The sequence below is a fragment of the Cornus florida genome, unplaced genomic scaffold (assembly GCF_030987335.1).
Source record: "Cornus florida cultivar Cherokee Brave unplaced genomic scaffold, ASM3098733v1 CherokeeBrave_3.0.0_Hap2_Chr02, whole genome shotgun sequence".
NCBI classification, from domain to species: Eukaryota; Viridiplantae; Streptophyta; class Magnoliopsida; order Cornales; family Cornaceae; genus Cornus; species Cornus florida.
The window spans coordinates 23,951,580-23,978,772 of record NW_026775572.1 but is presented as its reverse complement, the minus strand read 5'-3'; the positions used below and the strand labels follow the sequence as shown (position 1 = coordinate 23,978,772).

General features: G+C 35.2%; 3 protein-coding genes across 7 annotated transcripts; 1 reads left to right on the top strand and 2 right to left on the bottom strand.

Moving 5' to 3' along the window:
• Positions 1-3,814: 3,814 nt before the first annotated feature.
• LOC132294300 (F-box/kelch-repeat protein At1g22040) lies at positions 3,815-7,386 on the bottom strand. The gene is made up of 2 exons (XM_059792107.1): positions 7,190-7,386; positions 3,815-5,532 (listed from the first exon to the last, which is right to left on the bottom strand). The coding sequence occupies exon 2, from the start codon at positions 5,411-5,413 to the stop codon at positions 3,983-3,985; it is 1,431 nt and encodes a 476-aa protein (XP_059648090.1). The 5' UTR covers positions 5,414-5,532; positions 7,190-7,386; the 3' UTR covers positions 3,815-3,982.
• Positions 7,387-9,278: 1,892 nt separating this feature from the next.
• Positions 9,279-19,151, top strand: LOC132294298 (pentatricopeptide repeat-containing protein At2g17210). 5 transcript variants are annotated; one of them, XM_059792102.1, is made up of 8 exons: positions 9,279-9,518; positions 9,707-12,588; positions 14,405-14,511; positions 14,591-14,766; positions 14,887-15,112; positions 15,880-16,015; positions 17,914-18,037; positions 18,134-19,151. In XM_059792102.1, exon 2 carries the CDS (start codon positions 10,005-10,007, stop codon positions 12,231-12,233), a length of 2,229 nt encoding a protein of 742 aa, XP_059648085.1. In that variant the 5' UTR covers positions 9,279-9,518; positions 9,707-10,004; the 3' UTR covers positions 12,234-12,588; positions 14,405-14,511; positions 14,591-14,766; positions 14,887-15,112; positions 15,880-16,015; positions 17,914-18,037; positions 18,134-19,151. The 5 variants fall into 5 exon arrangements, with proteins under 5 accessions (XP_059648085.1, XP_059648084.1, XP_059648087.1 ...); XM_059792101.1 differs by lacking the exon at positions 14,887-15,112 and adding an exon at positions 13,903-13,971 and having other exon boundaries at positions 18,134-19,088; XM_059792104.1 differs by lacking the exon at positions 14,887-15,112 and having other exon boundaries at positions 18,116-19,150.
• Positions 19,152-19,526: 375 nt separating this feature from the next.
• On the bottom strand, positions 19,527-26,572 carry LOC132294299 (probable protein phosphatase 2C 62). The gene is made up of 9 exons (XM_059792106.1): positions 26,206-26,572; positions 25,398-26,074; positions 24,563-24,693; positions 23,171-23,237; positions 22,265-22,352; positions 21,784-21,953; positions 20,703-20,846; positions 20,396-20,524; positions 19,527-19,898 (listed from the first exon to the last, which is right to left on the bottom strand). Exons 1-9 carry the CDS (start codon positions 26,555-26,557, stop codon positions 19,719-19,721), a joined length of 1,938 nt encoding a protein of 645 aa, XP_059648089.1. The 5' UTR covers positions 26,558-26,572; the 3' UTR covers positions 19,527-19,718.
• Between the last annotated feature and the right edge of the window lie 621 nt (positions 26,573-27,193).

Here is a 27,193-nt window from a genome sequence, read left to right as displayed (position 1 = left end):
TATCTCCCAACATCGTACCTATGGAGATTTAAAACAAGATGGAATTGGATATTAGTTTATTAATTCAAACAAAACCTACATTGTAGCAGAAATAGACAGAATGAAAGAAATGAAAAAGTTGTAGCATCTTCTTTAGAGAGAACAAGTAAAAAGTGTCCCTGTAATATGTACTACAATTTCTTAAAAGAACCATATCGTTGGTTGCAGCCCAAGGCAACAAACATTCTTGGGACTCAGCAGTTTAAGTTTCTCTAAAAACTGAAAAACCCAAAACCACATCTCTCTTAAGATTCACTTGACAGAGGATTCAGTTTTCTCATGTCCCCATACAACTGAGAATTAAGAAATTCCAAGTTTTCAATCTTGTTTCTATTCCAACATTCTTGAAGAAACCAAACAAATTGGCTTAAGATCATGTACATTAAAATGGAATTCATATCAATAAATATTCAAGAAGGTTAACATTATAACCCAAAAAAAAACCAAAATTCAAGGAAACGAACCAGATTATCCCATGAAGTTGCAACCAGATGATTGGCCTTGGGACTGAAACTAAGGCTCAAAACAGAATCACTTGGAGGTTGTATCACCTCCACGTGTATACAATAAAAATTACCAAAGCAGAATAAACACAAAGATACATCACCCGCATATGAATGAACACATAAAGATACAAAAATGTACATATTATACTAGTAGAAATATAAAAAGAAGAAAAAGGAGAGAAATGAGAGTATTGTGTAAAGGCTTGAATGAGATATTCACTCATTCACATCTCTAGTATTTATAGATAAAAAGAAAGGAAATTAAATCAAATCTAAATCAAATCACAGCATATTCTATGTCATATTATATAGCATATTCTATAGCATAATTAAATCTCTGTTAATACAGTAAGTCATTCCATAAATCGTGGCTATCATATCTGCTAACACTCCCCCTCAAGTTGGTGCGTGGATATCTGAAATGCCCAACTTGGTCAATGCATTCTCAAACACAATCTTGCTGACGCGTGGATATTTGAAATGCCCAACTTGGACAATGCATTCTCAAACACAATCTTGCTTACGCCTTTTGTAAGAATGTCTGCAATTTGCTGAGAGCTTGTAACAAATGGAGCGCAAATCTGACTAGCGATGATTTTCTCTCCAATGAAGTGTCGATTAACAAATCAAAAATGTCTCCTCAGACCATAAACAATTAACAATGTCCCTTGGACCATAAACAACCAATCATGTCTCCTCAGACCGTAAACAACCAACAATGTCTCCTCAGTCCATTTTCTTTCATACACATGTTTAAAACATGTAGATGGAAGAATCAACAATGTCTCCTCAGACCATTTCCCTTCATACATATATTTAAACAATGTAGATGAAAGAATCAACAATGTCTCCTCAGACCATAAAAAGAAACAACCGTCTCCTCAGACCAATTCTGAATAGGTGGTGCCAAACTCGCAACACCCTCATTGAGGTCAGACTACCTTGCCTACCCGACAACTCCCAGTTGGCGATGTCACCTTAGACCATTCCCGAATGGGTGGTGCCGAACTTGCAATGCCCTCATTGCAGTCGAACCACCCTGGCTCTGATACCGAGTATAAATATAAAAAGAAGAAAAATGAGAGAAATGAGAGTATTGTGTAAAGACTTGAATGAGATATTCAATCATTCACATCTTTAGTATTTATAGATAAAAATAACGGAAATTAAATCAAATTTAAATCAAATCACAGAATATTCTATGGCATATTATATAGCATGATCAAATCTCTACTAATACGGTAAGTCATTCCATAAATCGTGGCTATCATATCTGCTAACAATACTCATATACGCGCGCGTGTGTGTATATATATTTATCTTTTTTACAAATATACATGCACACACACACACCAAGAACGCAATAAATTCAACTTCAAATTGAGTGAAAATTACCTCAAACGATTTATTTGGATTCTGATTTGCAGCAACGCCAAAAGTAGCCATTGAAGCTACCTATGTATAAATTTCGAGAACTAAATATAAAGAAAACAATTGATTGTGATTAAACAGGTACATTATCGCAAATTAAATATAATATAAACATACTGACCAATAAAGAAATAGAGAGAGAGAGAGAGAGACTATACCACAGCAAAAGTGACGAAGTAATAAACCCTATCCCAAATCCTAAAAAGCGTGAGTGAGAGAGAGATTCAAACAGAAGAAGAGGGAAGAACTATATATATATGGTTTATATGTCCTACGCAAAAGCATTAGAAAAACACTTTTGTTAGCGTTATTAAGACACTAAGGCGTTGTTTGGCAACGCAATTTCGTGTTGCCAACTCATTTACTAAATGAGCTTGAAAAATGAGATTGAGCTCAGCTCGTTTACTCAACGAACAATCCCGAACCGAACTTTTAACGAGTTGAGCTGAGCTGTTCATGAACAGTTAGGATCCTTTTATTGTACGTCAAAAGAATAAGAGAAAAAATATATATATAGTTTGACTTTTTAAGAGTTTGGATAGTGGGAAAAGGAAATTTTGATGGAAAATGAACTTTTCATGACCACCAAAATTTCCCTTAAAATTTTCCTACAAAAAATACGAGAAAATTTTGTATTCTTGAGAAAGTTATGTGAGCTAACAATTATGAATTGTGTTTATCAATTACGTTTTATAATAATAATATAATAATCTACATCTCTTTTCTTGGTTGCTCTTTCATTGCGAGTGAATATGATTCATTTAACCAATAAGAAACTTCAAACTATTGCCATGATCCTGTTGGATGTTGAACAAGTCGCACTTCAGTTGGTCAAGAAAGAAATCTGGACAAAAAACACTCCACCTAATGGGTTAATCTTTTGGGTTGGATAGCCCCAACCCAACAATTCGTGCAACAATCAATCTCGTGATAGTTTAAGGAGTTTTTTTTCTTCCTTTTTTTCTTCTCTCTCTCAATTGTTATATATCCAAGTATTGGGTTGTTTTTGCTTTGGATTGTAATTTGATTTTTTTTTTATTTTTCGCTGTTTAGACATTTGGCTATGCTGTCATATTTGTTTGCTAATCAAACCACAACAGCCAACTGGAACAAAAACAACCCATACATATAACTAAAACTGAAATATTAAGATGGACAAAAAAGATAAGATTAATAGAGTAATCAACATGTGGTTGAGAAACTAAAAGTGACCAATACTGGTAAAAAAAAATAAAAAATATACTTGGGTAATATTATCATATACAATGGAGGCTAATGAATGCATCTTAAGGTAAACTTATTTGCTTCTTTTTTCTTTTCTTTTGTCATATTTGTTTGCTTGTCAAACTTATAGATAACCATATTATATAAAGTGGAATGTTGGGTTTTGAAAAAAAAAACACGCATGCACATAACGCAACATGTGAGAGAAACTAAAAGTAATGTATACTGGTAATAAAACAAAATAAAGTAGACTTGGGTAATATTATTAAATTCAATGGATGCTAATGAAATGTATCCTAAGGTAAACTTATTTGCAAAGAAGGAAAGAAATAAACCGCTATTAGAAATAATTTTAAAAAGTTAAATATAATAGTTATATGGCTTATAATAGAAAAATAATAATTCACGTGGCTAGCCTAACACACTCTTCAATATTGCAAAAGCAAATAAGCAACAAGAAAAACATTTCACAACAGTGGAAGGATAAAACAATATAAAGACATGCTTAAGCATCTTCCGTTTGATTCACACAAATCTTTTATACATCAGTAGAAGAAAACGTATTATTTCCAATATCCATAAACTAAGGATTCATCATACCATTGTGCCACCCATTATAAATCAATACTTACATATATATATCATTACTCCAAAACATCATAAATACTTCTGGCAACAAGAAAGTCATAAAACTCAGATAGTGGTGATGTCAACTGACTTACAATGTATAGTTTTTCAACATTGAAAGACATCAAAGAGAGTAACATTCTAATGACATAGTTCTAGATATCAAGGATCTGACAGCTAACCAGCTCCGCCGAACCAGCACTCCTAGTGGCAATGACCCTCCAGACATTTGTTTCAGGTCCTGCTACTGATTCAGGAAGTTCATGGGAGGATTCATCCAAAAGGGTTGATGAAGTAGATGGGAAAGAACCTGAGTTATTTTGTCTATCTGCCTGCATGACTGAAATGTTGTTGCTGACATCTTTGGTGATCACGTGAAGCTTCCCAAGAAAACCAGCAAGTAGATATGGAGACTCTGAATCAGCAAAGTCCCGGATGGGGACATCTCCAGCAGCTACTTTCCAGGAATCATCTTCGTAATCATACACTTTGATCTTGGCACTATCCAAAGAACTAGAAGGATCTAATGCATACAAGTTGCCGTCAACAATGACACTCAATTTGGTTCCCGCCTGTCTTGCAGGCCAACCTTCTCCCATGCCGGTTGGCATTTCAACCCATGAATTTGTTTCAGGATCATAAACCTCTCCTCCAACATCAACAAAAAATGGCCAGCAATATAAACTCTGAGGCACATATAATTTCCCCTTGTACGATGTCATTCCTGTTGCAATGGGCTTAAGCAAATCAGCCAGAAAAGCAGTTGGTAGCACCTGAGCTTTTGAAAATGGCATGCTTGGGACATCGGACCACAAACCAGTATGAGGATCAAATACTTCAGCAGATTGAAGGGGAGTCAATCCACCACGACCCCTACTAACCCCTCCAACAACATATAGCTTGTTGCTTAAGACACCGGTCTTGCAATAGGCTCTACTTACAGACATGGAACTCACTTCACTCCACAAGTTTAGAATCGGATCATACCGCCAGACACAGCTCATTGCTGACGCTCTAGAAAATCCTCCTAACACATAGAGACAGCCATCAACAGCCCCAATAGCACAACCACAAAATGGCATTCGGTCCAATGCATCCTTCCTTCCAAGCCAGCCCCTTATGGCATCTGCAATTTTGATACTCGATCCCACCATATTCCACATCCGAAGGCCTGATAAGCCCCTTTTAGATCCATCTTCTGCAGTAACATTAGGCATTGGTGGCAACCTTTGCCATTTCCTGGACAGTGGGTCCAAAGCATACCACATAAGTTTATCATCATCAACCTTCGTCAATATATAAAGCCACTCTTCAGCTGTTCCAAGTTCTTTTCTTATCTTATAAAGCTCGAGACTCGTTATGGCAGCCTTCCAACTCCGTGACACTGATTTCACATCCAAGTAGCAAATTCTAGGAAGCCTGGCAAGAATCTGGATTGATAACTCATCAGGAAGGCTGGGAATTAGTCGTGGCTTTTCATCAAAATAGTTTGATGTCCTTTGCCTCTTACAGGTTTCACTCTGGGAAACCTCATAAAATTCACCCGTCCTGCCCCTGGTACTATTAAGGCTGAATATAGCCCCCATCAGAATATTTTTAACTTTTCCTAAAACAGAGGAAAACAAGTAGCATCCAGTCGTTCAAGTCAAATTCTTGTGTCTAGTTCATGTTCATCAGTAGACCATTCAGTACACCAACAATCAAGCTGAGTTCAAAACAACAAGGAAAGGAAATTATAAAGTAATCATCACGAGTGTCAATCTCACTGAATTGCAATTATAAGTTATAACCACTAAGCCAGAGAAATTTGAATATATTCAAAAATTATCGCAATTAGTTAAATAACCTGACATAGCTTACAGCCATCCTTTCACCCAATTTTAGAGAGAAAGAGACAGCTTCCATGTTTTCCCTTTCAAATTCAATAATGTCATCCATGTTGGTAATCCGATATAATTATAGACTTACAAATATTAAAAATATAAACCTTCAGCATATAATATCAACATTGATATGCATCTTCCAGAAGATATTCAAAATAAAACCATCAACCTCCCTTTATGCATTCTAGAACATTCAAAAAGTACTTCTAAGATTTCCACTTCAGAGAACACTTAAGATAAACAAGTCATACTAAAAGTAGTCGAAATTGAAAAAAAAAAAAAAAAAGTAACGTAAAGTAGACAATAAAACTCCACAGTCCACATAAATGGAAGATGCATAGTTACTAAGAAAAATATTATGCAGAACTAATCCAAGTCGATTGATTATACAGGAGGTGCCTCATGTTAAACAATGTAAAACAGTCACAGATTGTAGTAAAGAAACCAACAAAAGAGGCAAATACAAAAATAAAAATAAAAATGACCACCGTCCATTATGGTCAAAAGCTTCAAATTTACAAAATTAAACAAACTTACTACTATATGCCCACCTAAAGAAACTTGCACACTCTTCATATCTCACACATCATCAGGCACACAGAAAGCAAATAGAAAATATTTTGCTCGGACTCTAATAAATGTCTTTGAAGTTTGAACAATTCTGAACGGATATAGAATAAAACAGACTGCAAAAGTAGCAGTATGCTTTGTTTGATTAATGAGACCATAATTTGCAATCCAAATACAAAAATAAATAAATAAATACACCTTAACTTGCCAAGCTACAGATATTAGAGGCCTTCGATGGGTCAGATTTTCATATCCTACAAGCCAAACAACATAACAAATGAAATTTGAAAACCAATTTAGTGTTCTTTTATTTATTTTTTTCCCCACTTTTCTTGACAATTAAAAGAAAAATCAGCTAAAACATCAGTAATCGATCAATTAAATTAACAATTAAAAGCAAGAAATAACTGAAGCACACACATGAATCATTTAAATAAAACAAAAATAATGAATAAGAATGCAAAATAACCAGAAACCAATCCTATATATCTCAACAGAATAGATCTAAAAATATCAATTAAAGAACAGAAAATTTTCAAGTTGGACACAACCCGACAATGAAAAGTCCAGTTGACTGACAAGTCTTCTCTGCTTTAACCCAACCATATAATAAACTCACTACACTTAATCTAAATCTCCGTACAAAAAATTTTCCCAGGAAAATCTGTACTCCCTAGAAAGAAATAGCGACCATAGCCAACGAATTACTAAATAACCTAACAATTCAGACAATTGCTCACCAAAAACTAAGCAAAAGCACATCGATTTCCATATACAATCAAAACCACACAAATCCCAGTAAAATGAAGCTAATTGTCAAAGAAACAAACGATTAGACATAACAAAAACGAATCAAATTCATGATACGCGAATGAAAATTCAATTACAATAAAGGAATTGCAGAACTACCTCAGCGAGGTTAGGGTTTTGAGGCAAAGAGGTAGCGAATGGATTGGGAATATATATGGAACGAGAGAGGGTGTTTCTCATTGATTTTGGGGATTTTTCTACAACTATCAGACGTACGCAACTTTCCACTTCCAGCCTTTTGCGACTTTTGCTTGGTTATTTACACACACACTGTGTCTGTCCTCAATTGAAAAACGACGTTGAAAGTAAATCGGATTACTTTAAATAATGACTTTTGGTGGACTGTCTTGCAAAATTTAAATGACTCTTGCTAGACTTGTGATTTGTGACATCTTAACCACTGATCAATTGGATGGAATTCTTTTTTAAAAAACGCCTAATTTTTTTATTTGGGCTCTCCCCACTTGCTGGCGTACTCTTGTCTACGTATCATGTGACGTACATCAATTGGGTCATGTTTTATTTATTTAAAAATTAAAATACCATTTATTTGTGTTAGAAACCAATAGGCTTAGTGTTATTAACTTATTACATGGGTTAAAAAAAAAAAAAATTATACTTTTTGCTTTAAAAAATTTGTAACATTTTTTTACTAAATAAATTTTTATATTTTTGCTTTAAAAAACAATAAATATAACATAACATTACCGAACATACGCTCTATTAATATTGAACATACTCCACACATAAACTTCGCTTCCATTTCGCATCAAAAAAAAAAAAAAAAAAAAAAAAAAAATGGAAAAAAACTGTTGTCAAACATAATTTTGGATTCCTCAAGACACTTAGTCAAAGCAAAATTCCAAATTGAGTTTGGTACTTACAAACACACGGGTGTATGATTTTTCAAACCGCTAAAAATGGGTTACAACGTGGAGTGCCATTTTGAAGGATTAGAGTTAGCGGTTTTCTTTTTGCAGATGTTTTACCTGAAGTCAATGTTATCAAAATTGAGTGTCTACTGACAATCAAAAGACCTTTTTTATAAATGGTATTGGGTACAAGAACTGATAATCCCTAAATTATAACGACTTATTAGTAAATAATTAAATAGTTGATTAAATTATATTTCATTTTTTTGGTTTTTATTTTGTAATTTTGAATATTTAGTGTGTTGCTACACGTAATCACTTTGTTTAGCATAATTGAATCAATAAAATTTGAATTGTCAAGCAAAATTATTTCAGAGTTTGAATTCATTTATCTTCAATCTAATTTCAAGATTTGAATGTAAAAATGCACGTCATATCTTTCTCTCTCAACACAATTTTAAAGATGCTTTACTTGGTTGTTATGAAAAAAATATTATAATAATAATAATAAAATTGAAACTAGGGAGAGAGAGAAAAAGAAAGACATTTGATGCATGCCAATGCTTTTAAAATATAAAAAAATTGCATAATAAAGTTGAAGCTTGTTTGTCTAGTGCTTTTGTTTCGTATTTTTTGCTTTTGCTAACGTGCTGTACCGAAGAAAAAGTACAAAACATGTTTGATAATATTTGTTGCGCTTTTGAATAATACAAAAGAGCTTCCAAAATTAAAGTCAAAATCGGAAGCATCAAAATGATTTTTTTTTGACTCCCACACTGTAACAAAACACTTTTCATTTAAAAAAAAAAAAAATTCTAAAATAACATTTTTAACTAATTATTTAAATTTTAAACTTGCAACACTTTTTACTGAATATACTTTCATGTTTATGCTTCTAAAAATTTTGTAACAAATTTATATTACCAAACAAGTTTTGAAATAATGTTAAACATACTCAAAAAACAAAAATATTACTTCTACTCCGAATCAAAGCAAAAACACAAAACAATTGTAGTTGCCAAACGGCCAGTGTAAGGAAGTTAATTTATGTAAAAATACTAGTCTCACATCTCTCTCTCTCTCTGTGTTGATTTTTATGGAATTATACTATAAAAAATTACGTATTATGCGTGAATTTTAAAAATTATATAGCCAATTTTTTTAAGGGCAATACAAACCCAATTTTGTTACACTATGTGCGTTATTGCACCCGCAACTACAATAACCATGACTATCAAGCACCACAAATGTCGCATAAGTTGATAAGATAGGTAATGGGCTTTCAGTTTGGGCTGGGATAAATGGGTAAAATAGGGTCCAGGCCTGTTTTGGTGTGAGTTCCGACCACCGTTTCCAAAGTTCCAGTTTCACGCAGAAGAAGTCGATCAAAGCAGCGACGACGGAGCCTCTAAAAACGGCGTTTGGACCATTCGACCGTCTGTGAACCCCTCGTTTTAATCCCTGCCGAAACAACTCTATCTCTCTCTCTATATATATATATGAAAGCTCATTCGAGTTTGAAGTCTGTATTTCTGCTAATCGTCTTCGTATTTCTGGTAAGCAGTCAATCTCATCTCGTGGGTTTTATTAGATTATCTATTTCCTTCTGTGGTCTTTTTCCAATCTCCTACACAAATTTGTATCACAGTTTCGAATTTGGAGTTCAATAATTATGTCTTCTGTTATTGTATAGAGCTGGTTTATTTAATCTGTGATGTGTTACTTCTTTCCTTTTGGTACTTAGGGTTCAGAGGAATGCAATATCATTGCTGATTCTTGGACCCCTCGATCGTTGGCGTAGTAGAATGACAAATTGGATACTTTAGGTTTAATTTCTCGGAAGTTCGATCCATCAGTGATGTTGGGATTATTTGCATCATATTCAATGCGTTCATTGATGGTATTATGCTCTATTCCAAATTTTGTGAAATGAGAACTCCAGGTTTATTAGAAGGTTTATTTATGGGGTTGGAATGTGAAAACACCCATTCATAATGCATAATCTTGAATGACTAAATGAACTCCTGCATTTGCTTAGGGCAATGCGTCTCCCAATAACTTTTTCCAGTTTGAAACTACCCAACTGGTTTTTAAGGATAAAGGAGTCATCATATAGTGAGAAATGGCAAGAGGTATTTTCCCACTACAATGGAATGATGAAAGCTGGAGTTCAACTGACAGACCCTTCATTGTTTCCTCCCATTCTTAAAGCATGCTTAGAATTGTCCTGTAGACATGGATTGTCAATTCATGCTTGTTTGGTAAAACGGGGATTCGAATCATTCACTTCTATTGGAAATTCTGTCATGGACTTTTATGTGAAATCTGACGCCTTGGATTCTGCAATGCGTGTTTTCAGTTACATGAGGAACAGAGACTCTGTTTCATGGAATATAATAATTCATGGGCACCTGGACCTGGGTGATTCTGTGGAAGGATTGTTGTTGTTTAAGCAAGGTAGGGTTGCCGGATTTGAACCGAACACTGCAACTTTAGTGCTTGTAATTCAGGCATGTCGTAGTGTCAGAGCTATCCGTGAAGGATTGAAAATACATGGTTATATAATTCGGAGTGGGTTTTGGGCTATTACTTCAGTTCAGAATTCCCTTTTAAGTATGTATGCTTACATTGAAATGGAGTTTGCAAGTAAATTGTTTGATGAGATGTATGACAGAGATGTGATTTCTTGGAGTGTGATGATCGGGGGTTATGTGCAGAGTGAGGAAGATCAAATTGCTTTCTGGTTATTCAGAGAGATGGTATATAACTTTGGAGCTGAAGTTGATGCACAAACAATGGTAAGTGTACTGAAGGCCTCCAATAATTTACGGGATATTAGTATGGGAAGATTAGTCCATGGATTTGTAATTCGAAGAGGTTTCAATAATGATTTGTTTGTTGGAAACTCTTTAGTTGATATGTATTTCAAGTGCAATGATGCTGGTTCTGCCTTTAAAACTTTCAATGAGATGCCTAGAAGAAATATTGTTTCATGGAATTCTCTCTTATCTGGTTTTGTCGGTAATGAGAAGCATTCAGAAGCTCCAATGATATATGCTTCAATGAGGAAGGCGGGATTCGAGGCTGATGCAGTGACTCTGGTTAATCTTCTTCAAACATGCAAGCATTTTGTAGATACCTCTCAGTGCAAGTCCATCCATGCCACAGTAATTCGGCGGGGATACGAACTAAATGAATTGGTGATGAATTCCTTAATCAATGCTTATGCAAAGTGCAACATCATTATGCTTGCATGGAGGTTATTCAATCAAATGAAGAGAAGGGATACAGTTACATGGAGTACAATGATAGCGGCGTTTGCCTATTGTGGCATGCCTGATGAAGCTATTGCAGTCTTTCAACAAATGTATTGGGTACATGAAAAGCCCAACATGGTTACCATGTTAAATCTTCTTGAGGCATGTTCTGTTTCTGCTGAACTAAAACGATCGAAATGGGCTCATGGCATTGCAATTCGAAGAGGCTTGGCAGCAGAGGTAGCAGTTGGAACCGCAATTCTAGATATGTACTCCAAATGTGGGGCAGTAGAAGCCTCAAGGAAGGCCTTTGACCAAATTCCCAAAAAAAACATTGTGTCATGGAGTGCCATGATTGGTGCGTATGGTATGAATGGGTTTGCAAGCGATGCCCTAGCTTTGCTTGCTGAAATGAAAAGTCATGGTCTAAAACCAAATCCAGTAACAATGCTCTCAGTTTTATCTGCATGTAGTCATGGTGGGTTGGTGGAGGAGGGCCTCGCTTTTTTTGAAGAGTTGGTTCAAGATCGTGGGACAGAACTGGGATTAGAACATTACTCGTGCATGGTGGACTTGTTTGGACGGGCTGGGAAACTTGATAATGCAATGGATTTTATCAAAAAAATGCCTGAAAGATTGAAGCCAGGTGCAAGTGCATGGGGAGCACTTTTGAGTGCTTGTAGAAGCCATGGGAACAGTGAGCTTGGTGCAGGAGCCGTTTCTCGTGTTCTTGAACTGGAGCCATCAAACTCGGCAGGGTATCTGCTTGCATCAAGCATGTATGCTGCTGCAGGATTATGGAATGATGCTTCAAGGATGAGATGGTTGGTGAAGGAGAAAAGGGTAGGAGTGGTGGCTGGTTACAGCCTGGTGAATGTTGATAATAAGCCATGTAGATTTGTTGCAGGAGATAAATATCATCCATTGAGTGATGACATTTGCCTTACTGTTGAGCAGCTGCATTCGTGTATGAAGTTGGATGAGAGGAACATTGAGGCTGCTTTCGCATGGTAGATATATTGTCAGCATTGTGGTTCAATTATTTACATATCCCTCTGTTGAAAAGATTGGTAAAACCATCACTATTGCTTGCATGATCTGAGTACATGAGGTTGACATTGCTTGAAAAGTTTGATCGCACCTCCTTATGGCTTCGTGGTATATTTGGTGCATTCCTTGAAGTTTAATAAGATTGTTGTATTCTCTCTCCACTCGGCATTTCAGAGGGAGTAAAATTATGCCCGTATCTGTCTCTGAATAACATCCAAAGAGAAACAGAAAGTGTAGTACAGAGAGATTGATATGGGGATTTGCTTTGCTTATCTTTCTAGTAACCAAAGCCCTAACACTACTGGCAATTTAAGTTCAGGTACCCCAAGAATCAGATTTCGTTATTTATTTTATTTTTTCTGATTTTCCTATACCAATACTCCATTAATTTTCCCATTTTCTAACTATTTCTTTTTTGCTTCTGATTTTTGTGCTTTATTACACTAGTATGAATATTTCTGATGTAAAGTTTAGTTTTCTAAAAAAATTCTTCAATAGCTGCTAAATTTCTTCAATATTACACAAACTGCTCTGGATGCTGAATGTTCTCAGAGTTATCATATTCTTATGTTTGGTCAGAGATCTCGTATGGGAATGTAACTTTGTTCATATTTAACTGTTTTCTTTTATAAGTTTTTACTAGTTTTCTGTACAGTTCATGATAATGCTACTCTATTAATAAAAAGATTTTGGGAGCAATTTGGATGTTTATGATTTAAAATGAATTCTTTTATGTGTGTTCCAACTTCCAAAGCATAAAGATGTTCACTTTCGTTTCAGTAGGATTTAGTGCCGATCAAGAATGGATTTTTGATGTACATCACTTCATGAAGTCCCATACTTGTTCCTATATATCAGGGGGAAGTTATTTGAAGAGGCACTGAAAGCAACGCGAACTCATATGAATTGTAATGTGAATGTTATGGAATTAGTTCATTCTATTCCGATGTCCAAACACTTTGCATTATAAATCACTATTAACTGCCTTGGTAATATTAATAGATTGGAGCAGCATTGTCCTATTTTTCCTGCAGTTATCTATAAAGTCATGAGTAGCAGTACTATATTTTGGTTTGCAATCTTTTTTTCCCTTTTCCCCCCACAATCACATGCTCACTGTTCCTGTTCTTGTTGGGTGACATTTCGTGCTTTTCCCTTCCGCTGAAATTCTGTTTATTAGACATAGAGTCTTATTGCATTATATTCTTGGAACTTGTAGAGGTATGCACTGTGTTTTCATCTACCTTGCAGACATGAAGAATATGATTTTGGCTAAAGTTACATAATGTCAATGTAGATGTCTCTTTTTCTGGCTTCGATGTTTGCATTCACCTTACTGCCTATGCATACCCTTGTTTCCGTGCTACAGTTTGCATGTATCATTTGCTAATGTCTATTTATTTTCTCACTGATTATTATTATTTTTTTCTGATCTGCCGTGTTGTTCTTTGGTTCTTTGCCATCACTTTTGTGGAGTTTAAATTTTTTTATCACTCTGCAAGCAAATGTTTGACTAGGTTATAATTTATCTTTGTAAGTATAAACACAGCAAAGCCGTCATGGGTGGCATTAGGAAAACTGCACGCATGTAGTTCATACTCAAGATAGTCTTTTGGGTTGTGTGATATTTCAGGTATAGATGCTATTTCCCTCCCTCCCTCTTGGCAAGAAGCTCACACCCATTTGCCCCTATGGGGACTAGGTATAGTGCTAATTATCATGCACCATATATGGCACATATATTATCCACATGATAATGGGACATAATTACTCTCAACTTGCTAATATATTAAATACACAACAGTTGGTCTCGGTCTCAGAAGTATGTAGTTCGGTCGGTCTCTCATTTTGGTTCTGTTCTTGATGGCTACTGGTTGGTTGATCTTTGGCTCTGAGTCAATGTATGTTGGTTTAGTTTTTGACACCTATTGGAAGGTTAATCAGTGACACCAGTTGATATAGTTGTGCTTTTAGTTGCCCTCACCCGAACACACCATATTGAAATTAGTTATCTATGGTATTTCTCTTCTTTATACTATTTCTTATTTCCATCTACTTTGCCAATTTCACTTGATAGAAACAGTCTGCTACATACCCGCTCTCTCTCACTCTCTCCGTATTTACTGTGTGTATAGGGGGATGAAAAGAGTTCCGACCACCGTTTCCAAAGTCCCAGTTTCACGCAGAAGTCGTCGATCAAAGAAACGACGACGACGACGACTGAGCCTCTCAAAACGGCTTGGTACTCTTCAACTCACACTCTCTCTAGATGTATAAAAGTATGTGTTATATATTTATAAAATGTTGTCTCTCTCTTATAGGGAGTGTGAGTCCACTGGTTGAGAAGTACTGGCTTCAACGGTATGATTTGTTCTCGAGATACGACGAGGGCATCAAATAGGACGAAGAAGGATGGTTTTACGTTATGCCTGAAGTGATTGCCGTCAGGCACGCCCACCGGAGTGCCGTCAGGCAACGCCATTCAATTCGCTAAAATGTAAGTTCTATGTTTCAGACCATTCGGTATTGGTAGCAAAAATGCATTTTTATTTCGAATGAACACAATTTTTTTTAAGCATGTGAAGTGAAGATGGGGAATGAAATTGATTGGTTTCAGGAATGTGCTAATTTTGAGAGAAATCGAGTGCTAAAATGCATGAACATTTCGGACCAATGCCATACAGGGATCATCCGATTTGTAAGGAAATGATTTGAGAGTGTACTGTTGATAAGTAGTTATGTACTCTAACTACACTCACGATGGTTTCATAGCATCGAATTGAAGTCATTTGAACAAAAATTAGTTTGAAACATGAACTGCTGATTCCAATTCTAACTCCAAGGTACCAATTTCATGCTGCCAAACAAATAGTCCGATTAGTTGTGTATCTATAGCTGATTGTTTTGTTACTTTTGAATTATTCTTTTATGTGATTTCACATGGCTCTGCGATCCAATAGTCCTTTCGCTCTCTAGCTTGCTGACAAAGCTAGAATCATTAGCATCATGTATTATGTAAAAGAAAGAAAATAATAATGCATAATTCTGATTCCATTATACAAAGTGAGATAAACATTTCATGAACCCCTAAATGTATTAGCTTTATTGTAAATTCTTATATGTCTCACAATATGTGTCAGTCATAGAGCTTTACATAAAATGTCTGAAGGAGATTTCCATTATTTCACAATACATTAACGTGATGTATGTAATATGATACAAAAGAGAAGTGTGTGTGTGTGTGTGTGTAGTATATAGGTGGCCATTGCTTGTTGAAATATTGGCAGTTGGAATTAACAAACGTGATAATGCATTTTCAAGTATAATGTGAAGTTAGTTTTAGTCCATTCTTGCTTCAGCACCTTAAGTAGGTGGGAAAAATAGTTTTTGGTAGGCAAGTATGCTCACAAACACATACCACCACCGTGAACCCTCAAGCTCACCTTTGGAAAGGTGGATGACGTACCAGGCTTTTGGTGGTGGCAGTAAAATAATTGCTTATATATATGTATGTGGGTGATCCTTTCTGACTTTCAGTAAATCTTTATAATTTACTCATTTACATGGAGAATTGAAAGTTTTTTTTTCATTGTTCTCTGTGTACTCTTAGGTGTTGTCATGTTGTTACTATCGACATTGATCCTTGAAAAGTTGAACTGGCAGTTAACAATGCAAAGATATATGGTGTCGAAGATTATATTGATTTCATTATCGGAGACTTTTTCCAACTTGGACCTTCCCTGAAGGTAATGTTTTTCTTTTTGTAGATGCCATAAATTTTGGAATAGTACTTTGCTTGTACATCTGTAGTTTCTAATCCATATTGCCATTTAATGGGCATGCGGTCAATTTATTGGTTGGGGCCCGTTATTGTTAGGGAGTTCTACATTCATATGGTGCACATATATTTCAATTATTATAAAAGCTGATAATGTGTTGCCATGAGTCTTAGGACCTTAATGAGTGTTATATTATGGGTTAATTTTGGGATTATTTTTATTGCCTCGGTGTTGGTTTCAGTTATGATGTGTAGCAGTGTAACTTATTTAGTTGGGATCTTCTTGACAAATAATATCAATCGATGACACTGAAAGTCACTGAAAGTCCCCGTTACTCAACTGTCTTGCTATCACATAATTTTCTCAAACTAAATTATGAAAAGACAATTAAAGTTGGCCTAAGGAAGAATAAACAAAAGGAAAAGGAAAGGAAGAAAGAAGACAAGAAATGAAAGATTAGCTGACTATATAATATCAATGTGTTGGGAATCTAAACTGTTGTAAAAACAAGTACTATATTGTTCCCTAATTTATTCAATTTCCAATTAAAAAATTATTTTGGTATTTCCTACATAATGTGAAGCAAGAACATTTTTTTGACAAATGATGAAGATTATGAGATTAAATGGAAAGATCTAACCTCGAGTGATGTTCTAAATTGCTCTCTGAACCCAATGATGTTATGCATTAAGTTGTTGTTTTCCCTTGGATCTTACTTAGCATGCTAAACTTAGATTTTTATAAAACTTAGGAATCTACCTCGAGATACATTTTTCTCTTCATTTCACCAGGCACTTTGACCTGTAAATTCAAAGGGCTTCCTGAATTTTCTTCAAGTATTTAGAATACAGATGGGCAGAGGTTACATTAGAAGACAGTGACTTATTTTACAATTATTATATTGTTTTTATTTTTATTTTTTTATAAATATGTGAAAACTCTCTCTTTCATTACCTGACTCGAATGAACCCATTGACTCGAGATTAAATCTCCTTTTACTTTTATGCTATATGTTTCTATTCCTTCTTTTTTTTTTTTTTTTTTGGAATTTAATTTTGTTTTGTTTTGGTCGGGAGATGTAGCATTCTCGCACCACCGTGGGAGGGTCCCTCACATAAATCATTTGGCAATTTTACCCTCAATTTACCGAAGCCCATGGATGTGTATGCGCAGATGCTTTTGTTTATCCATTAATTATTCGAGTTAGGAGAAAATGTCTTATTTCAGATGTTATAGCAAGCTAAATACATGGATCTACACAAACTGGAGAGATCTTTTCAGTACTTAACCTAAATGGTATTCAAACAGGTCATGGAGCTCTCTCTCTTGTCCACATGGGTGAAGATGTGGGTGTAATTGATCTTATTTTGTCGTTATGCATTTTCTAATGTTTGCAGTAATTTAAGCTTTCTAAAGAATGTTGTTGGTTCCAAATTCAATTTGAGGTTATTCTCTCTCCTCTTGATCTCAGTGAGATTCAAAGTTGTCATTCTCTTTTCTCTTCATTCCAGTCTTGAAAGAAAATTGGGAATTTGGTTTTAGCCAAGTCAAGTCTGAGCTTGTCTAAAACCATCAGAGTTGAATTTGGACACGGTTGGTTGAGCTCTAGACCAGATTGAGCTCAGCTTAACCTTGGTAACTGGGTGCCAAGCTAGGCCTGGAAAACTTAGCTCAGCCCATCTGCTATCCTATTATTGGTATGATTGTCATTGCGGTGTGCATTTGATGGCATCATTCGGTACTACTTGAGTCCTACCTCAACAACTTGCATTGTGCATTTGATGTCATATGTCAGCGCTAATGCATATATGTACAGTCAAGATCGTTCTTTATTTTTCGGAATTCTAATCGCGCTATATGTGCAGGTATTCATTGTTTCAAGTTGCACAAAATATAACATCTACCATCATTATGGTCTTACCTCGAAACATGAACATACACCAAGTGGAAGAACTTTCTTGGCTGTCTTCCCCTCCTCTAAATGTTGAGGTATTAGTTCCACTATTTTATACATCTGCATGTGATGGTTAATATCTGAACTTGCATAAGGTCCTTTACATGTTGAAGCTGGTTTGATACATGCAGATTGAAGAAAGTTACATTCAGAGCAATTTAAAGGGCATGACTGTCTATTTTGGTGAAGCTGCATTTGAGCAACTTCGATTATTCTAAACTTTCTCAAGCTGAAGCCTTCTGTTGATTGACTCAACATGTCTCCACATACTCTGTAAGGGTTAGAAGAGAAAGGGCAGGAGGATGTGGAGGTGAGTGACCTCGAACACCTTAACTGTTTGATAATAGAAAGAATTAGCTGAAGGGTTGGTTGGTTTTGGTTGTGAAACTTGAAGGTGCATTTGTTGAATATCTATGGGTTGATTTTATTTTCCTCAGTTGAACCAAGTCCTGTATATTCAATGAAATCCAATAGGTGGAGTTATGTAAATTAATTACTGGATTGAGTTAATCCGAGGGAGTGTTTTTTTTAGGATGCCACTAGATTAATCTTGTTTTTGAAAATTCCCTATTATCATTCTAATCACAAATTTGGAACATTCACAAATAAGATTCTATTTATTGTAATGTGCAATTGTGAAACATTAGGGTGATGCTGCAAAATTTGAAATTTTATAGTTTGGATTGGCAGTTTATCCTTGTTTTAGGTCCTATACCACTGAAAAGAGGGAAGGGGTGGAAGAAAAAAAAAAATCTGACCGAATGAGAAAAATGATTTATTTTTCCCCGTCAGACCCTCCCATAAAAGGATTCAGTTTTACCACATTTTCTATTCCTTATGAACTACCTATAAAAATTCCAAAGAATGTTTGATGTGTATAAAAAACCTGACACGGAGATTTGATACCAAAATAAAAAATAAAAAATTCTTTCTAGTTTTAACTTGAGCAATCAAGTATGAAATCTTTCTGCTGTTTTATTTATCACGCAACTCAAGCATACAAAACTGTGTTAGCCAAAAGGTTAAAATGGATTTGGGGTACATTGTTTCTTTTTCCAATTCCTAATAGATGTATTTCCTCCCTTCAATATAGAGTAGTCATTTCTGTTCCAAAACGTTTTTGTCAGAAAACAGTATATAATTTAATATGGAGGCATTTGGGGTTTGACAGTAATTAGTTTACTTAACATTTTTATATTTCAGAAAAACTATATTTTGAAAATCTTGCGTCCCTGCAACGGCTCATGTTGATGGATTTGTGGCTGATAGGTTGTTGGATGCATTACTTCAAAGTTAAAAAATTGTTTGATTTGCACGAAAACTAATTTATTTGAAAAGAGGGTTAGGAGTACCCTAAGCTTCTATGTTATTCAAACGTGACACCCATCTGTTTGATGCTTTATCAATCATCACTTTAGTCCTTTAACTCAATTGAACTACAGAACTGAAAATGTGCGTGTGTGAAGTGCGCGCGCGCGCGCGAGAGAGAGAGAGAGAGAGAGAGAGAGAGAGAGAGAGAGTCTATTGGATGCAGCCCAGTACTGGCATAGATGAATTAGGTATAAACTAGCTTTACATGTTAAAACCATCAAAGAATATATACCAAACCTAACATCAGAAGAATGCACGAGCACCGGAAATGCAGTCAACAATCTTAAAAGATTGGGGACACTTGGTATTTACAAAGAGAAACAAAGAATACAAGATGAGCTGAAATTACTCCACTTGAGACCTAGGACTATTTTGGACCAAAGACACAATAACAGTCACATCATCAAGCTTGCCACCAGTATATCCTACGTATCCAGCCGCCTGGGCTGCATCTGCAAATGGACTCCTGGCAGATGTAGATTTCCCCACCTCTTGCGCTCTCATGGCTAAGACTTCTGCTATTTCCTGAAATTTGAAATGTGGACAACAAAGAAAAGCAGAAAGTAAATAAAAATACCACACAGCGCTGAGAAAGAAATGCAAGGGTTGTGAATATTATAACAAGCTACTATTTGCGAGTTCGGATTACTGTGGGCCTAGGCAGAACTCAGATGAGTGCCCTGTAGGCAGAGCCTGGGGATAGAAGTCCTGGTTGCAAGTTCTATTCATGTAACTTTGCAAAAAAAACACAGGCATGCAAAACGAATCAATCGATTCACTGAATGGTATTTTTGTTTCAAGCTTTTGGAAGCTCAAACTGAAGTACAATGCCAAGTAACAACTACATGCATCTAATAAATGCTTTCAGAGTAAGACACCCATTATTAAAAAATGCAGAGAAAAATAAATGGTGGGTCAACAATGCATAACCGCCGCATTTCTCCCTGTTATACCTTCTGCAGTGATTCATGATTAGAAAGAAGCTAAGAAATTATGGAGAAGACTGCCTCAGGACCGAGTACCTCAGGTTTTAAACTAGCTTGCAATGATTTGGAGACAATGGAAGTTATTTCTTGCTCATATAAATTGTCAAAAAGGCCATCAGTGGCAGTGACTATCACGTCGCCTTCATCCAAATCTATTCTGTATCCCTGAAAATGTTTTAGACGTTATGAAAACAACCATTTTTAATCGCTTGTAATACTAAACAGAGACGAAATAACTACACTTGTACAGCCTACATCAAATTCCCATAGATTTCTCAACTAGTATCAATTTCTGGAAGATACAGCAAGTCACTGGTCATGTATAGGTTCTAACATGACATACCTCCACAAATTTGGAGGGACCATTGCCACTTTCAATATGCAAAGGGAAGTTGAAGTCATGAAGCATTGGAGAAGACCTTCTATGAACAGCACCATTTCTTATTATGATAAATCCCGAGTCTCCGATATTGGCCACATTAAGAGCCTGTTGGATATCAAAATCGTCAGTCAACAAGAGAGGTGAAATGTGGCCATAAAAGCCGCCGTCTTCAAAGCAATACATCATTAGCTTTTAGGTTGTCAAGTTATATGCCGGAAATAAAATCCAGGACAATTCTTATGAATAAATCGACTTTTCTCAGTAACAGATACTCTCCGAATTATTTTTAATAATAAGTTTTTTTTTTTCTTTTTTCTTTTTTTTTTTTCTGGAAAAGGTAAGCAAAAGTTTTATAATATCTGATCATTAAATAATCTCCCAAACTAACTCAAGATTACAGAAGTTTGGGTACACACAAGCATATGTCTTTTTGTATTTTCTTTATGTAGCTCTTCATTCAGAAGTGGACAATTGTTAGCAATTTAATATCTCATGAAGTTCATATCTGCCATATAAAAAGCTTCACAGTTAAAAATACGAGATACACCATTTATTGTAGAAGTAAAATTGAAAAGAAAATAAGTAGAATATTTCAGACTGTACTTTCCAGTAATTCAGAGATTGAAAAGACAGTGGTGTGGCAGACATGGTGTTCTGAAAAAAATAAAAAATAAAAAACCCTGGATTCTGTCCAATGACCTACTCCGGGAAACATTCCTTTTCTTATGTTGCTACTCCTCCCTTCCAATTTACTCATCATAGCAACTTTTCTATCATGGACAAGTTCTTGTGTGTTTTATATTTTATATTTTATCAAAGTAACTCCTGACCTAGAAGCTAAAGACATTTAAAACTAAGTTGGTAGTCTAATATTTAACCTCTTCTATGTTCTGCCAAGGACCACCAAGAAGATTTAGTTGGCACTTTATTATGTAGAAGCTTAAAAGCAAAATAACGCCAAAAAATTATAACCACATTCAAAAATTGTTTTAACATTGTAATCATTTACCAAAAGAAGCATCTTGGTAAGATATAGCTATACCTGACCATCAAAGTAAGCAACCAAAGCTGTTGATGATCCAGGAGACTGTGCTCCCACAGCACTTCGATTTAGAACCTCCTCAGGGTTGGTTATCGGAACGCTATTGCAATCTATGACAATCTTTTCACAGATCTCCATGAGTTCTTGGGCATAAATCCCTGGAGTAGTCCCTGAACAATAATATGGAACATACTAAATTTAACTCAGATGTGTTTGCATAAAACCATGAAGGCCAAGGCCTTAATTTGAAAAGAAGAGAAAATGAAGAGACAGATTCTTTTCAGAAAGCAGAAATTTTTATAGCCCACACAGAGTTCTAAAAGCCATTGCAGGGAAATTCACTAATTAAAAATGGGTCATCTGTTAATATGTTAAACAACAAAATTTGCAAACTTTTGGCAAAACCATCTGAAAAGAAAAGGAAATAAAAATTTGTAAGCTGACATGCCCTATGACAAGCGCCATATAAGCAAAGGAATACCTTCTAGTGACCATTGACTAACTCCATCAGCCACACCTAACCAGTTCGGATGAGCAACAAAATAGGCATCCTCTGCACCTGTCAATGCCTGGCATTTATTATTATTTTTTCAATTACTTACCAGCAATATTTAATTTATGGAAACAGATGAAGTTAAATGCCAGAAGCTACCAACTTTGTCATGATTAAAATATAACATTATTTCTGCCCTCAAAAGAGGAAAAATACTTCCAAAATACTATCTAGAGTATTTTCCATTTAATAAGTTGAAATGATCTGTATGATACTAACTAATTGTTGCTTAACCAACAAAATCAGTAACTGGCATGTCCTAAACTACAAAATTCTAAACACTTCCTAGTATAAAATATGGTATCAAATTTAAATGCGAACAAAATTGACTCGGTTAATCTGTAACTGATAGTCACAAGAGTCCATTTGTTTCCTTCTTACTTGAAAGCTATAAATAAATAAATAAAACTAGACCAGCCCAGTATTTGACTTGGGACAATTTCAATCCTAACATTAACTCATTTCTCAGCTTAGATGTGCACCACTCTAAATTCCCTATATATTACTCCCTCCGTCCCAATTTAGTTGTCCATCTTTTCTTTTTGAGTTGACCCAAAATACATGTCCACTTACTAAATTCAAACAAAATATTTCACATCGTTCCTTATATACCCTTGGAGTTTTAAACTTAATTATATATGTATTCACACTTAAAATAATAATAAGGTAATTTTGAAAGGGGACAATGCATTAATTGCATGTCCCCTTAAAAAGTTCTACTCCCCAAAAGGGACATCTATTATGGGACAAAGGGAGTATACAACAAAACAATTATCTATTAGTTCAAAACATTACATATAATAAGAAAAGGTAACATCAATAATTGGAAGATACCTTAGAGGGATGCGACAATACAGCAGCACCGGAGGATAGGAAAAATCCTGCTGTTAAAGCTTCCTCACTGTTTAGCAAAAGATACATAAATATGAGGATTAATTATCCTTTCTAAGCAACATGCCAACATCCAGAAATTTTGCTGACTGGTTTTCTCACCAAATATCTCTGCTTTTTATTTCAAGAAGTCGACCATTTAAGGAAAAAAATTCATCATCTTTGGTATACCGAGGAAGTGTCAAACACAATATTCAGGAAGTGGAAAAAAAAAAAAGAAAAAGAATAGAGATAAAGAACAATCATGTTTAAAAATGTTAAAATAACCATGGTGACAAGTAAAACTTATTAAGAAATAAGAATTAAATATGCAAATCTTTAATAAGTAATGATACAAGAACATTGAAAAAACAGCAGATTGGTGGAAATAATGGCATTGGCAATGCCATTTCTTATTTATGCATTTACTTTGAGTTCCTATTATGCCCCAATTCTTGTTACTGGTATTTGCAAATGACACTTCTCCCTTAAGATTTATGTGTCAATTTGAGTACCACATCTGAAGAGAAAAAATAATATTGAAGGGGATCCTGATCCAAGTTCCATCCCTAATTATTCAACCAAAAAGGTTTTGTGATAAGCAAGACTAAAATTGAATATAAATGGATGTAATTTTAACATAAGAAAATATGCAGTTAGAATGAGAAATTTAAGGCCAGGAGATACAGAAAGTTAGATATTATGACATTGGACCACTCAATCAGTCATCCATAGAGAGGGTGAGAATCAAGTTGGGTGCTACCCATATAATAAAAATAGGATGAATGGGGTGGAGAAGTGTCGTACCCATTGAGTTCAGAAGTAAAGGTTTTACAAAAAACAGAAGAGAAGCCAACCATGTCTTACCATGTTCAATGTTGGGAAACTAAGAAAATATGTTCAGAAAATGAAAGGAGCCAAAATTCGGGTGTTAAGATTAGTGTGTGAAAAGAGGGACAAAAACACACACAAACACAGTTATATTCAAGTTAAAGGCAGCAATAGAGAGGAAGGACAAACAAGCTTAAGTCAAAATTGTGAGAAAAGACACAGCCAAGGATTTGGAGGAACAAATTTCTCCTCATAAAGCTGAATGGAGAAAAAATAAAAGTTAATTTTCCCAGCCAAAGTAGTTATATTTACTAGACAAAAAATGCTCAGATACACAAGGTAGGAGATAAAATAAGATACATAAAGAATGTTACTTCCTATGTGTAATGGAGTTTAGCAACTCAAATGTAAGTCCAAAATGTAAAACATGTCACTAAATTGAGATGCTTAATATTCAGTGATGCAAAATGTTGAAATTTTCCAGAAAAAAATGGTGGGCGCAGGGAGAGGGGATTAGCAAAATACCCATCCACAACAGCTTCAGCAATATTTAACTCTGCTGCTTCATGCACTGATACTTCTGAAATATCATTGCTATGTGCATCACCCTCAGTTCTTTCTGGTTCTGAGATTGAGTTAGGGGAACTGTCATTGAACTATACAAAACATGAACACGAAAAAGTGTTTAGCGGCTTTAATGTGGAAGAACTAAATCACATTATAATCTGAAAACCAAATACCTCATGCTTAATGTCAAGTTTGTTAACATTATGTGAGACATTAATCTTCTAAATGGATAAACACTGCAGAATTTCTACCAAAAGCTGTATAAAAGCAGCACTTTGCAATAAGAAAACGTAAAATGAGCTTGGCAGCTCCTAGAATCATCTGATAGGAAATATGGTTTGCAAGTTCGGGACAGGAAATTTAAAACAATCACAAGGACATACATCAACAGTAAGCATTGAGCCCCTACACAAGTACACACACGCATAACACAAGTACACACACGCATAACTTGCACTGGTTATGGATGAATGGACCAGCCACACAAATATAAAATAGGATATGTCAAGCACATAGTGAGCATACTCAAGAATAGATCATCTAACAGATCATCTAACATATATGCTTTGCTAATGATATAGCTTCGGCTGACTAAAATCAAAAGTGCTTCAAGAGTGCTGCATAATGTTCGGTAAGAGCCCACCGACAATATCATAATTTCTTGTGCTTTAGGCATACTTCTGTTTATATAAGGTGTTAATACAACGAGTCCTATCAAAAATATCACTACACGATGTCCTTCATTGTAAAAGGGTGTTGCACAATTGACCAACAAAAAGTGAGTTTAGCTAACCATTATGGAGCTTCCAATTGAATGAACTTCAATAGCTTCTTCAGATGTCTCATAACTTGCTACCTCGTCAAGAATTGGTTCAGCCTCTAATGGGATGGTAACAGGCATTGCCTCAATTAGTTCTGTCTCATTACTATCTTCATCAGTCAAATGTTCCATTCTAGTCTCCACAGTCTGATCCATTGCATTCACAGACACACGCCTAACTTCATCATTTATGTGTTTTTCCAAACCTTCAGGCAATCCATAACTATTGGGTTCTTCAAAAACTGAGTCGGGCTTGCAAGAGGCAGGCAATCTTTCATCCTCAATCTTCTCTTCAATTACTTCCTCAATGACATCGCTTTTTTTGACATTTGAACTGTTTTCAATAATAGAAACACTAATCTCATCCTCAGTGTGTACACTTTTTTCAAAACCAAGAACAGAATCAGAGCACGAAGTACCACCAATGACTTCAGAAACAGGTAGTTCAATTTGTTGGGTATCTTCCAACAATTGTTCTTTGATAATGAATTTTCTCTCATGCTCTCCATCCAAAACATTCACAACTTTGAACTCTTCTCTATCGTCACTCACCAGACTTTCTTCAACCATTTTCGGTTCTTCCAATTCAACATTTGTTGCAACCTCGCTTGCATCTCCGAATCGAAACACAAAACTACCATCCGAACACTCTGCAAAAAAACACCCACCAGACAGAGTATCGAGAATTCGAGATTAAATATAACACCAATCGAATAATTTACAGAATTAGGCATGAATTCATTTGATAAAAAACGTGAATTAGAGATAGTTGGGAGTGTACCTGTGGTTGAGATGATATCAAAGTCCGACGAAGAGGGTGTTGATGAAATGGGTTTTGAGAGCAGGGCGTTTCTTCTTCTTCTTAATGGGGGATGAGATGGAATAATTGGGAACGCAGATTTGGGTTTTTGGGGTGACTGACACCGAACCAAGAGAGAAAAGTTGGCGACAGAACGAGTGTCGAGGAAGGTACAGTAGAGATCAACCATTTGTACCGGCAAGCGATGAAGAAGGGTTGTTTGGTTCTCGTGTCCCAATGGCATAGGGTTGTACTTGGGTTGTGAAATTAAATTCGAAAGAGAGACGATGTAAATGTTGTTGAGAGTGAAGATCGAGAATGGAGTGAGGACCATCAACGGATAAGATTGGATTTTTAATCCACTTGGAGAAAACTGCAAATTTAAAGTAATTTTTTTTTTACACCTATATATATATATATATAAACAGTCTTTAGTTATTAAGTGGTCATGATGTAATGTGGGTCAATAACAAGGTGAGGAGGAGGAATAAAAATCCAATAGTACATTCATTCACTTTTTGTTTATTTGATTTTTTTTTTTTTTTTTTTTTTTTTTTTTTTTTTGTGCAATTCAGAAAGCATTGCATAATGCTTATTGATGACGAGACACCAAAAGAGAACCTCCAATCGAAAAATCTAGCAGGTATATTCGATGTGTTGACTTCGCACTTCACACGATCACATTACTAATATTTTACTAACATTTGCTATTTATATATTCTTAAACATTATCATGCATTTTTTAATTTTCTTTTTAATATAGGTACATCTTCAGCAATATATTAAAATACAATGTCACATGTGTAAATTTTTTTTTTTTTTTTTTTTTTTATCTCCAGTGATATGTTAAAATATACTACAAATGTATAAAATTATTTTATCACATCTATCATATTTTCTTTTTCCCCCCTATTTTTCATTTCATTAACAAGGCATGATACTGATTGATTATTATTGAGGATATTTTTTT

Bases quoted from the DNA above. Each gene is read 5' to 3' on its own strand.
- LOC132294300 (XM_059792107.1), bottom strand. From the start codon at position 5,413: ATGGGGGCTATATTCAGCCTTAATAGTACCAGGGGCAGGACGGGTGAA.
- LOC132294298 (XM_059792102.1), top strand. From the start codon at position 10,005: ATGCGTCTCCCAATAACTTTTTCCAGTTTGAAACTACCCAACTGGTTT.
- LOC132294299 (XM_059792106.1), bottom strand. From the start codon at position 26,557: ATGGTCCTCACTCCATTCTCGATCTTCACTCTCAACAACATTTACATC. The intron at 23,238-24,562 runs GTATTTTGCTAA...TTTGCTAAACAG, and splicing joins GCTGAAGCTGTTGTGGATGG to TGAGGAAGCTTTAACAGCAG. The intron at 20,525-20,702 runs GTATGTCATGTT...AAACATTTTCAG, and splicing joins GTCCCTCCAAATTTGTGGAG to GGATACAGAATAGATTTGGA.